Here is a 13,717-nt window from a genome sequence, read left to right as displayed (position 1 = left end):
TCATAGAGACTGGGGGAAGAGGAAACTCCTGGTTAGGAGGAGACATAATGAAGTTTCTTGTGGACTCCTGCTTATCACTGCTAACTCTACAATCAACTTATATGGCACTCAAATTGAATTTCTACTGCCTGAACAGTTAGGCATTTCCTCAGCATAATCCCCAAGTTTCACATCAAGTAGACAGAGTGTTTACTTGATCATAAATCTAACATAATCCTCAGGAAAAGTCAGGTGTGCTTCCTGTCTGAAATGGAGGCAATGAGCTCCCGGTGCTACTCAGGCATTGATTGGGATGGATACACTGCAGTCTCTGGAGGTGGCTTTTATAGCACCTCTCTCCCTAATCCCTAGCCACCTGATGCATTTTTAATGTGTCTCTTGAACTTAATCACAGCAAGTAAAATGGAAAAAATAAAAAAAGCTCTAGTGTCCCTTTTCTAGTACACTAACAGGATATAAGTACAGTCCCTTCAAAGTTTCCGTTTTATAGCTCCCTCAAAGTTGTTGATAACAGTAGCTTAGTCATTGTATGCCCAACCTAGCATTCACCAAAAAATTGAAAATTGAAGAAAAAAACAGATGCAATTGTGTACTCAACATAATGTGTTTACCATTCCTCATTGTCTGAGTCCGAAAATAAATATGAAAATAAGGAGTGCTTCTCTGTGACTTTGTTAGTGGATAAAATCAATCCAACTGTAGTGTTCTCCAAATCTGTTTGTCAAATGTGTTTTCTGCAAAATTAGTCATTTGTTCCGTGTCTCCACTCTGCAGAAATTTCCCTGAATGCATGTCTCTGACTTGGAGGTTTGACTGCATAAATTATCCCTGACTTTTGAATTATTAATCTTGGCTGCCTGATATGCAAATTAGACCCAACTAAGCATGTCTGGATGCACTGCACTGGGTCAGAAGCTGTTTCCACAGCTGGCCGAGGTTCTGTCAAGGGAGAGGTCGTCCAGCAGAATGGTAAGCTGCTCTGCATCTCCTCCTCCCATATTCAGGGCAGGCTGCTGCTGGGGGCTTTGGGAAAAACTACTCTGTGAGCCAAAGGGGTATAAGTCCTGTTTAGGGGAAGCGCTCTCAAGGAGAGGAAAACCAGCCAAAGAAACTAAAGGGAAGCCCTAATTGTTGCCTTTGCATTTTGATTATACAAAATTAAATGTCTTGTGTTACATGTCTTGTGTTAAATGTGTTATGTTACATCTCGGTAACATATTGCAATAAAAATTAGTAATTGGATTCACTTGAATATGTATTATCACTTACAGAAAAAATTAAAGATCCTAAATCATATGAAACAGTTTATCATGCTTAGAAAGCAAAGTATTACATGTAATTTTAAGGTATTTTAAAAATTAAATTTAGCCTTTATAGGTAATAAAATGATTCAAGAATATAACTTACTGAAGAAAAATTAAAAATTACAGAAATCATTGCTATTCTACCTATATGTAGTATATTTGTAAAGAAATTAATGTGCATACTATTTGATGTCATTCTATCACTTTTCAATAATTTAATTTCTGATGTAACGTATGGAATATATGAAAATTAAGTCACCAGTTAAATTATTGTATCTTTTTCAGTGTGAATATATATTTTCACTCAAATTGTAAATTCACCTTATGGTAGCAGTAAAAAATTAAAATTCCACAAATTTTCTGTGTTTAATTTTGATGGTTGTAAGAAAATAATTTAAACTCTAAGAAACTATCAGATATATATATTTTAAATTTAGTTGTCGAAACTGTATGTTTCCAAAAGGATGAATATATTTAAAGTGAAGGAAATATTATCCCAAATTTAAAAATCAGTATTATTGATCTGTTTATGAGAGTAAATTTGACATTGCTTCTAGTGTATTAATTCTAGCAGGTTTAGATATGTATATTTTGGACTAAGAATTATTGACTTCACTTTAGTTATACAACACTTTTTAAAGAAAAAGATCTGTTAAAAGAATTTAAACAAATCAGTTATAAGCTATTTATCACTAATTCCATTTCCAAGAGTACAACCACTAGGCAGTGGAAGAGACTAGTAATTTTTTATGACAAAGTTTCCCTTTCAGTAGAGAGTTGTGCTTAAAGAAACAACTTACTTCCCCAATTTCTTCAATCATGATGGCCACATGAAAAACACACATACACATATCACGCAATTTGGAATATAACCGTGGCTCCTTGAGAAGTTAAGCTGGCCTACGAATATTGGATCGCCTGCCTTTACAAAGCCATAATTTGTGAATATTATAGACTTAGAAAAAACTTTCCATTATTAAACAAAAGTATCAAAGAAACAAATAATAAAATGTCATTAAAAAATCATCTCATTTTTATAAATGCAAATTCAAATAAATATTAAAGTGTAGAATGGTACCCTAATATTATAAATGATGGGTTTAAAGATCTTTTTTCCCTCATTTTTGCCTATTTGCATCAATAGGTATTATACAATTAGTATGTATTTCATACATACATTTAAAAAATATTTTTTAGTTGTAGATAGACACAATACCTTTATTTTATTTTATTTATTTTTATGTGGTGCTAGGCAAGTGCTCTACAACCCAGCCCCATACATATATTTTTAAAGTTTCTTTTTTTTTAAATGGGGCAACCACTCTATGAGAAGCAACATGCAGGTGTAAATTAATGGAGGAAAGGAACGGGTGAGTTTAGTCCCTCATTTCCTTACTCCACCCTGCAGTGCTCTATCCTTGCTAGCTCCCTCAATATCCAGCCTCTTTGGAAAGTAGAAGAGCTCCCCATCATTTCCATGAGGTCCCTAACTTGCCTGAGTGGTGGTTGGTGGCAATCTGGCTTCAAGTCACGCCTGTCCTCATAGACACAGTTTCCATTCATGATCGTCCAAACTTTCTGCTGCGCACAAGTTGCATAAACTACTGACAAAAGCCAGCACTTACTAGGCAGAAATAAGACCTGGTTCCTGGTTATGACTGGAAAAAGGAAATTCAAAACTGAAACTAATGAGTTTCTTGTCTGAAGGAAATTTTCTACTATCTTAATTTCAATTTTAAGTGTGCACCCCACCTTTTGGGTGTTCCTCAAATAACAAAGGGATGCAGATTGAGCCTTCAGACTGTCCAGCCATTTAAAACTTGGGCAAAGAAGGGTCAGTCACAAGGGAGTCTGCAGTGGGGACTGGAGGGACCAGATTGGCACATCATAGAAGACAGGGAGCGCATGCTTCCAGGAGGCTGGGAACAGCAGCAGCAGCAGGAGAGTTGGAGCTAGTGAAAAAGACCACTGATCTGAAAAACAAGGAATATTAGCTTACACAGAGAAGTTCCTTGGCCCTTTTTCTATATTTCTAAGAATTAAAACTTAATATTATTGAATACATGCTGCCTTAGTATAAAAAAAAATGTTCAGAGACTAAAAGGAAAAAGGACATGGAAAAAAACTATTTGGAATATCATTGTTAGGAATGAAACTACCAACACTTTGATGCAAATCTTTCAAATGTTTCTTAATTTCAGGTGTGACTTCTTAATTAAATGCCTTGGATTATTAAATGGATCCTAGAAGACACACACATTTTCTTTAAATATTTCAAAGCCATAGCTATTGGTACTACCATTTCCAATTTTTAATATCACTTATATTATACAGAGTGTCATATTTTGTAATGAAATACAGCAATTTGGGGTTCAGTTTTGTGGACATGCTACTTCTCTGAACTTGGAGGAGTTATTTATAAAACTCCCTGGTAAACAGTCAGATGTTTACAGTTCTATCTTCACTCAACAAGCATTTTCCGACCACCTACCATCTGCTAGTCACTGGGCCAGATGTAGAAGATAAACAATGAGTCAAAGTTGCGAGAGGTGCTAGGAAGTTCAACTTGCCCCCACAGCGCCAGGGGGAGGGGCTGGCTTAGAATGGGGGCCAGAGAGCTTGTTCTGGGAAACTCACACTTGATTTGAGTCCTGAAAGAAGTCTACATGTAAGATGAGGAATGTCACACAAGAGAGTCACTTCAGGAAGACGGCCCTGGACCACTCTGTGTGTTCAAGAGCAGGTAGGGGGAGAGGTGAACATGGAGCACTAAGGCAGGCCAAGTGGCACCCAGGAGCCAGGTCATGGTGTGGAGTCCCCATCAATGATTCAGACTGCAGTCTTCGGACTGTGGAAAGTCGTTGAAGTCTAGGAGAGCAATGTGATTCTATTTTCAAGATTATGTGGCTATTATAGTGACAATAAATTGAAAAGGTCCAGAGAAGATGTAAGACAGTAAGAGCATGTGACATAATCCAAGATAGAGAGAACAGTGGCTTAGACTAGAATATGGTGTGTGGGTACAATGATGAACTTGAGAAACATCTGGAATGACAGGCAATAAGATGTGGGGAGTTGACTCATTACTGGGGTTAAATAAGGGATGACTTTGAGGTCGTTGCTTAGAGTTCTGTGGTGCACACTTGGGTCCATGATGACACAATTTTACTGAGATAGGTGGATATTCTGCAACACTGGTAAGGAAGTGGAAGAACTTAGCATAGGCTTTCTTTTTTTTAATTCTATTTAGTTATACATGAGAGTAGAATGTATTTTGACATGTTATACAAACATGGAGTATAACTTCCCATTCTTGTGGTTGTACATGATGTAGAGTTACACTGGTCGTTATTCATACACGAACATAGGAAAGTTATATGTGATTCATTCCACTGTCTTTCCTATTCCCAGAAACCCCCCATTTCCCTTCATTCCCCTTTGTCTACCCAACAAACTTCTGTTCTTCCCTCCTACCCCTGCTTATTGTGTGTTAGCATCCACATACCAGAAAGAACATTTGAGCTTTGGTTTTAGGGGATTGGCTTATTTCACTTAACATGATAGTCTCCAGTTCCATCTGTTTACTGGCAAGTGCCATAGTCTCATTCTTCTTTATGACTGAGAAATATTTCATTGGGTATATGTACCACAATTTTCTGTATCCATTCATCTGTTGAAGGGAACCTAGGTTGGTTCCATAGCTTACTATTATGAATCGAACTGCTATAAACATTGATGTGGCTGTGTCATTGTAGTATGCTGATTCTAAGTCCTTTGGGTATGTACTGAGGAGTGGGATAACTGGGTGAAATGGTGGTTCTATTCCACATTTTCTAAGGAATCCCATACTGCTTTCCAAAGTGGTTGCACCAATGTGCAGTCCCACCAGCAATGTATGAGTGTGCCTTTTCCCCACATCCTCACCAACATTTATTATTACTTGTATTCTTGATAATTGCCATTCTGACTGGAGTGAGATGTAATTTGAGTAGTTTTAATTTGAATTTTTATAATTGCTAGAGATGCTTAGTATTTTTTTCATGTTTATTGACCGATCACATTTCTTTTTCTGTGAAATGTCTGTTCAGTTCCTTTGCCCACTTACCAATTGGGTCATATGTTTTTTTGTGTGTGATTTAGTTTTTTGAGTTCTTATATATAGTGAGATTAATGCTCTATCTGAGGTGCAGGTGGCAAAGATTTTCTCCCATTCTGTAAGCTCTTTCTTCACATTCTTGTTTGTTTCCTTTGCTCTGAAGAAGTTTTTTTGTTTGATTCCATTCCTTTTATCGATTCTCGATTTTATTTCTTACGCTTTAGGAGTCTTGTTGAGAAACTCAGTTCCCAAGCCAACTCAATAGAGATTTGGGCCTACTTTTTCTTCTATTAGGTATAGGGTCTTGGGTGTAAAGCCTAGGTCCTTGATCCACTTAGAGTTGAGTTTTGTGCACCATGAGAGATAAGGGTTTAATTTACTTTTTCTACATATGGATTTCCAGTTTTCCCAGGACCATTTGTTGAAGAGGACATCTTTTCTCTAATGTACATTTATGGTACCTTTTTCTAGTATGACATAACTATATTTATGTGGGTCTGTCTCTGTGTTTTCTGTTCGGTACCGATGGTCTTCATGTCTGTTTTGGTGCCAGTGTCACTTAGCATAGGATTTAATGGCAGAGATGTTGGTGAGAAATAATACATGACAATAAGCATAAAAGTCAGAGCTTATAAAACAGGTCTGGGCTGGTTGTAAATCTAGGAGTTGTTGGTGGATGGCCGGCCTTGGAAGGTCGAAAGTGGATGAGATTATCTAGGCCGAATGTAGAGAAGGAACCCCAGGGCTGAGCAGTGAACCTAGGATCTACCAGTTGAGCCATAAAAGAGCCTGCAGGGCACAGCCAGGGTGGAAGGAGGAAAACCAGGAGGCTGTGAGGGGACAGAAGGTGACAGGAGGGTGTTTTCTCTAATACTGGTGTGAGAAGCAGCTGAGAAGTCAGAATAGAGCCTGAGGAAGAGGAGCCCTGTGGGGTGGCTGGGTGGGTGGGCACTAGGGCAGCTCCCAGGGTCCAGTGTCGGGCCACACGCACAGTGGGACAGGTCCTCCCAGACCCTGGGCCAGGAGGGGCAGTGACCCATGAAGCCAGAGAGCGGTGCCTGCACCTGCACCTGCTCCTGCTCCTGCTGTTGAGGCTTATCCCATGACAGCAGTGACCCTGGTGGAGAAGCAGCCCTGAGACCCACCAGAAAGCTGAAGAGACATCGGGAACGAACAGCGTCGTCCGGAGAGCCTGAGCAGACCCAAGGTAGGCCCAGCTGGGCTGCAGGCCCGGGACTCGTCCTCACAAATCAACACTCAGTGCTGCAGAGGTGGGGACTTTGTCTCACGAGTTTGAAGGATAAAATCCACACACACACAGGGTGAGAGAAAGTAACAGGGTTTACTTGATTAGCACAAAGAAAGCAGAGCTCCCGAGGACGGAGTGGTCCCACGAGAGAGGCGCCCAAGCCCGCCCACCACAGGGGTTTGTGTGGATCTACAGGTTGGAAGTCCACCCTGCCCAACCGTGGGGACAGCTTCAGTGTATCCATGCAGCCTTTAGTCCCATCAAAATGTCAACCAGGCACTTTTCCTCCTCTGGAGTGTCACCGATCGTCACATAGGTCCTGATTTTAAAGTAGCCTCTTTGTAAGTTTCTTAGCAAATATCTGCAGGGCTATTGTGCTCTCCTGTCTAAGAAGTGACCCAGGGCCCTGCTCCCTCTCCTCCCAGCCTTTAGGTAAGCCACTTGAATTGGAAGGAGGTTGTGCAACTTTTCCAGAAGCTTCTATGGTAGAAGATTCTACTGAATGTTTGATGCTGCTTCTTGATAAAAGCAGTTCAGATGCACTTATTATTTTGCTGTACTTACCCAAATACTTCAATTGAAGGAATCATTTCATTGCCACTAAAACCTATTTAATAAGGAGTTGGTTTTTTATTTAGAATATTCAACCTTGAGATAAGTAAGATGTAATACTGAATAGTGGCAATCCAGCACATTTTTCAGATAACTCAAATTCTTTGAAATACCTTATCCAACCACAATCTGGTCTGATGACAAGGGAGAAAATGAAGAGTTAGCAAGATGTTTGAGATCTATTGAATTAGATTACTGTTTTCATGGTCTGTATTCAGAAGATAGCCCTGTGAAGATCTTTCACTAGCATCTGATCTCAACAAGTGTTGTGCTCTGAGTATTGGGGGCTTCAACAATACATGCATTGGGACCAACAGTACTAAGAGGCAGGTCCTTGGGAAACAGGTAAGTCATGAGGACTCTGCCTCATCAATGAGATCTCATCCAGGGGGATGCCTTGCACCACTGCTGTGAGCATCAAAAGGCACCACCTTTGGAGCAAAGAGCAATGGTCAGCTCACCAGACACGGAAGCTGCTGGCACCTTGACCTTGGACTTCTCACCGTTCACACTGTGAGGAAAACATTTCTATTATTTATAGATTACCCACTATAAGGTATATTGCTATAGCAGCAGGGTTAGACTAAAATAGCAGATATTTAATTTTCCAAGCATCAGAGAAATTATGTGTCAAATGAAAAGAACAGGAGTCCCTCTTTCATTATGTCACTGTAAGCATTAAATGAGATAATTCTTGGAAACTAGTGCATCAGTGCCTGTCCCCGCTATCAGCTCTCAACAAACAGTAGGCACCATTATCATTAGTAAGATGCTCAGTTTCACATTGTAAATTTTGAAATAGTCTATTTTAAGATGGCAGTTGTAGATTGGAATTCTGACAATCCCTATTTCCTTCTCTAGGTTATGGTTCAATTCAGTTTAACTCAGCAGAGTTTGTTGGACAGCGACGATGTGCCAGGGACTGTGGTACATTCTAGAAACAAAAGCAAATTAGACTCTCCTCTTCATTTCCTTTACCACACTCTGCTTTGGACTCTTACTGTTTGTTAAGCCCTCTGTGCACTTCTTTCTTAGGGCCTTTGAACATGCCCTTTCTCTGTCAGAAACACTCTTTTTCCAGATAGGGAAGTGGCTCTTTCCCTCGCCACTGAAATTTCTGTGTAAATGTAATCTCATACAGAAGCAGCTCCCTGATCATCATATGTAAGAATAGCTCACAGCCACCTTCTACCCCAAGCACTCTAAAATTTTTAGCTTTCCTCCTTTTTATTCATAGCATACAGTATTATATGACATCATTTATTTATTTCCTGACTTTCTAACTTTTTAAATTTTTATTTACTTGTTTCTTTTGGTACTGGAAATCAAGCTTAACCACTGAGCCACTTCCCCAACCCTTTTTATATTTTATTTTGAGCTGGGGTCTCACTGAATTGCTTAAGGGCTCACTAAGTTGTTGAGGCTGGCTTTGAACTTGTGATCCTCCTGCCTCAGCCTCCCAAGCCACTGGGATTACAGGCGTGCACCACAACGCCTGGCTATTTCCTAAAATTTCCCAAGAGAGTGAACACTGAGATAGGAATTTTGCTTAGCTCACTGCTATCATTCCTCCGGTGTTCCTTTTGTTAACGGCGTTCTGCAGAGTTTTGTCCTGCGTCACATTCTCGTGTTTTGCCCTTGCATTTCCTGTCTTCTTCAGGCGTGGAATGAAACGTGCAAGGACTGGCTGGAGGTCCAGTCTGCCTTGGAGAAGTACTACCTCTCCATCTTTTACGGCTTTGAGTTCGTCGTGGGCATGCTCGGGAACACCACCGTGGTTTTCGGCTACCTCTTCTGTCTGAAGAACTGGAGCAGCAGTAACGTCTACCTGTTCAACCTGGCCATCTCGGACCTGGCCTTCCTGTGCACGCTGCCCATGCTGATGCGAAGCTACGCCAAGGGAGCCTGGCAGTACAGCGAAGTGCTCTGCGTGAGCAACCGCTACGTGCTGCATGCCAACCTCTACACCAGCATCCTCTTCCTCACCTTCATCAGCGTCGACCGCTACCTGCTCATGAAGTTCCCTTTCCGGGAGCACCTTCTGCAGAAGAAGGAGTTCGCCGTCTTGATCTCCTTGGCCATCTGGGCGTTGGTCACCTTGGAGCTGCTGCCTATCCTCCACGTGATCGGCTCGGTCACCACGGAGGAGGGCACGAGCTGCACCGACTACGCCAGCTCGGGGGACCCGCGGTACAACCTGGTTTACAGCCTGTGCCTGACCTTGGTGGGGTTCCTGGCGCCGCTGGCCGTCATGTGCTTCTTCTCCTACAAGATCGCTATTTTTCTGCGGCAGCGGAGCCGGCAGCTGAGCGTGGCGCAGAAGCTGGAGAAGCCCCTGGCGCTAGTGGTCCTGGCCGTGGTGGTCTTCTCCGTGCTTTTCACGCCCTACCACGTGCTGCGCAACGTGCGCATCGCCTCGCGCCTGGGCGGCGGGCAGGGCTGCACGCAGGTGGTCATCAGCTGCCTGTATGTGCTGTCGCGCCCGCTGGCCTTCCTGAGCAGCGCTGTCAACCCTGTCTTCTACTTCCTGCTGGGCGACCACTTCAGGGAGATGCTGGCCAGCAGGCTGCGGCAGGGCTGGCAGTCCCTTGCGGCGCTCAGAGGGTGACTTGGCTCTGCACAAGGCCACCGCTCCCAGCAAGCCATCGGCGGCCTGGCTCCTCCAGACCCAGAGTCCATCAGGAGGGGCTCCAAACTGAAGCTGGAGAGGCGCGTGGCACCTGGACATGCGGTGGGAAGCAGGGGAGAAAGTACGGGGCTCTCCACCCATGAACCCAAGAGGTCCAGCCCTAGGTGCTCAAAGACTTCTCACCCGGAGCAAGCTTCTGGTGCCTGGAGTCAGGGGGCAGACCCGCAGCCACTGTGTTGGCCAAGTTCTCCGGTGATTCTCATTTGTACCATCCCAGACCTAGCCAAATAGCAGAATAGATATATTCTGTCAGATGTCGTTTGTAGGAGTTGTGTTCTTAAGAAAACTGAAAGTAACAAGGATTCAGAAAGCAGTGTAATGAGTTCAAGCATATTTCCTTACACTGACCATGTGTTGAGGTGGATATGTATTTAATCACTAATCACTCTTTGTTTTTGTTTTGTTTTGTTTTGTTTTGTTTTGTTTTGGTTAGATGGGTTATCAGTGGAAAGAACCTGAAGAGATAATTCAACAAAGGGAGAAAATAGATTTGTTTGTGCTTGGAAATTTAGGCAATCTTGGGAAATTTAAATTTAATAAAATTCCTTGGTATTGTATCAAAATACTAGAGACATGCCAAGGATAGTTGCAAAAATTTCAAGTGTAGAACATAAAATGCCAACTGAGGAACCTAAAGCCAAATAAAACAGAACAAAAGTGAGTACATGGATTTATGATGATCCTGCCGTTTTGGAATTTTATACTCCCCGTTTGACCACCAGTTCATGGAAACAGGTCAAAGTTCATCAGGCTTTCTGCTCTTGATTAAATAACCAACTTTAAAAAGTCTTACTATCCCAAAACCAGCAAATAAGAGGAAATGGAATGGCAATCCTCTGTCCCTTGGGTTAGTTTTCTCTTTTGGAAAAAGGTCATGGTTTCTTTCCTCCCTTCTTTTGTTTTATAAGCGCTGGAATCATTTACAAGGAAGACGTTTTCTGGGAGACAGTGACTCACACATTCAGAGAAGGCTTGTTTTCATAGAACATTGCATAAGACCCTTGGAGGAAATGTTCTCTGTAAGATGTACCTTATGTGATTATAGAACATAAGGAATAATTATGTCCATGTTAACACATATCATCCCAGGAGGTTAGGCACCATTCCATGCCACAAAACAGAGTAGGGTGTGGGGACGGGAACTTGTGCTGTGTTTGCTTTTAAAAGTCAAACAAGTATTACATAATCACTCACTGATATGCAACTAAGTGTGACCACTGCCACGTGTCTGAGTTCCTTTCTTTGATGTCATTAGCTGTAAGGAGTAACATGAAGGATAAAATAAGCATTTTGAATTCAGGGTCATAAAATTCCTTTGCTTTTCCCATTCTGAAATACTCTGATGGCATTATGTTCTATTATTTCAAAATCCTCAAATACTTCTGGTGAATCCTACTAGACCCCCAAACCTGAACTATTATAAAACACATTATTTGCTGTGAACTTAATATTCTCTCTCTCTCTCTCTCTCTCTCTCTCTCTCTCTCTCTATCTATCTATCTCATCTCTATCTATCTCTTTCTCTCTCTTAATTCTATCTTTGCAGTGCTGGTGATCAAACCCTAGAGCCCTGTGCATACTAGGCAAGCACCATACAATTTGGCAAAACCCACAGCCCCTAAGAATTTATTTTATTACATAGCATCAGGATATAAGATATTTTGGTCATGTCTCAACTTTATCAATGTTAAAATTTTTCAATGTAATTTTATAAGTTATCTAAGAAACAGAACTCCTTAATTTCCTCATCAGAACACGTTACAGACAAGACCTTAGGAAAGAAGTATTTACTTATTTCTGCAAAACTAGCAACCTATAATTTAACTTTAACTTGTGCTTGATGTGTGGATTTCATTTTGTATACATAAAATTAAATTTCTTTCCTCTACTGCCATTCCCAGGAATGTTAAGGGTGGATTCTTTCTGTTAGTGCATTGGAATATTTTGTCAAACCATAAACTTACATATGTATCTTGTAATTAAAAAGTTAAGAAACTTTATAGCACATTTCTTGATTCTTAATTGGTGCTCAAATCTATCATGTGGTAACTTAATCCTGAATAAACTAAAGGGTTCTACACTAAAATTACAAGAGCTATTTCATCTGCTTTTTTTTCTAAGTAATTGTAGGAATTGTGATCAATTTTGGAAATTGTTTCTGGAGTTGTAGTTTACAAAGGAAATAACACTGAGCTTTTGTATCTTGTCCTTTAATTGGCTTCCTGATGTCTTCCGAGGATGTCCAGTGTCCTGTAACCTGGGCTGGCCTGCTCCTCTTACCTTATCTCTGCACCTTGGGTGCACCACATACTCTAGGAGGACTGCCCCTCCACTCCTGTATTCAGAACCTTCTCCAGACCACTTTGTCCCTCTGCCTGCTCCCCCCTGTTCCACCCTGGCTGTTCCCTTCTGTTCCACCCTGGCTGCATGTAAACCTCCCAAGCATCTGATAGGGTTCATCTCATCTGTTCATTGGTCATTCCTTCAAGCTTTCCCTTATGTCCACCCCAAATTTGGAAGTAAAACTTAGTACCCCTGGGGCTTTGGGCTACAAATAAGTGCTGTTTTTATGAAATGTACTGTGTTTTGTTTTTTTTTAACCACCTATTATACTTGTTTCGATTTATGTCAAATCCAGAGTCCATGAATTGGAAATAAGACCTATTTTTTGTTTGGTTTGTCTTTGTTTCCATAATACCCAGAAAGGAGCTTTTTAAATTGCTGTTTATTATTCATGAGTGCATGTACAAAATAAACTGGAATTTGATGCTCCTTTGGATACACCCGGTCAAGCTATTTTCTGCCAACGCTACTAAATAAGTGTTTCATGTGGAGAATAGCAGGTACCTGTACAAACACGGGTTCCAGTTGCCATTCAGCTGCCCTTTATGTTTTCCTCTATATGTTTGAACATAGTTTTAAGGGATCCTTGGAATCCAGGTCTGCGAGAGTCACATTGGGGTCATTTGGGGATTGTTCTCCATTGATTTCCTTTTTCTCTTATGTACAGGTCAAACTTCCCTTTTGAATAACAAACAGCATGTTCAAATGCAAAGTTTCCTAGACTTATTAACTCTATTTGCGGAAACAGGTTTGACCTGATTTCTAAAGATGGAAAATTATGATCCTTTTCATGTCCCATGTAAAACTATGTTGACAAATACTTAGAAATTAATGTCATGATGATGTGTGTATACGGTTCACAAGTATTCACTTTATTGTATAACTTACTAGGCTGCCAAGAGCTTTGCCACACTGGCCTGTATCACCATCTTGCAAAAGAGCCTTGTGAAGGAGATTTCAAAGAAAGGGTCAGAGCTGGATTTGAAACTTAAATCTTTCTGATTCTGAAGAAATGTGACCTCTCTGTGACAATCTCTTCTGAAATGCCATCCAAGTGATCACCAACAGTTTTACCTCAAAGGCCTAAATGGGAAGGCTGTTTAGAGAACATTATGTGCATCACTTTCAATGAGAGGAGACAAATATGAGCGGGAGGGGGGGGATTTTTGTTTTCTTCCTGAAAATGTCATTTCCTTCACTTAAGCCTTAACTGTTGACACAGTAGAGCAATTGAAACCAATTTAATGGATGTAATTACAGAGTCACCCTTCATCCAAATTGTACTAAGCTTAAATATATAAAAGTTCATTTCAAAAACTTTTCATTTAAGTTCATCTGCAGTGAACTTTGATGTTATCAGGGTAGGGTAAAAGGATGGGGGGAACCATCCTTAGATTTACTAACAGTTACTCAAGCGGTTGGCA

At 41.0% G+C, this 13,717-nt stretch overlaps 1 protein-coding gene across 1 annotated transcript; it reads left to right on the top strand.

Moving 5' to 3' along the window:
* Positions 1-894: 894 nt before the first annotated feature.
* On the top strand, positions 895-11,989 carry SUCNR1 (succinate receptor 1). The gene is made up of 2 exons (XM_081302422.1): positions 895-969; positions 8,922-11,989. Exons 1-2 carry the CDS (start codon positions 967-969, stop codon positions 9,867-9,869), a joined length of 951 nt encoding a protein of 316 aa, XP_081158548.1. The 5' UTR covers positions 895-966; the 3' UTR covers positions 9,870-11,989.
* The last annotated feature ends 1,728 nt before the right edge of the window (positions 11,990-13,717 follow it).

Source organism: Spermophilus citellus, assembly GCF_964194105.1.
Source record: "Spermophilus citellus genome assembly, chromosome: 7".
Lineage (NCBI taxonomy): Eukaryota > Metazoa > Chordata > Mammalia > Rodentia > Sciuridae > Spermophilus > Spermophilus citellus.
The sequence above is the reverse complement of the archived record's forward strand: the minus strand, read 5'-3'. Positions and strand labels throughout refer to the sequence as shown.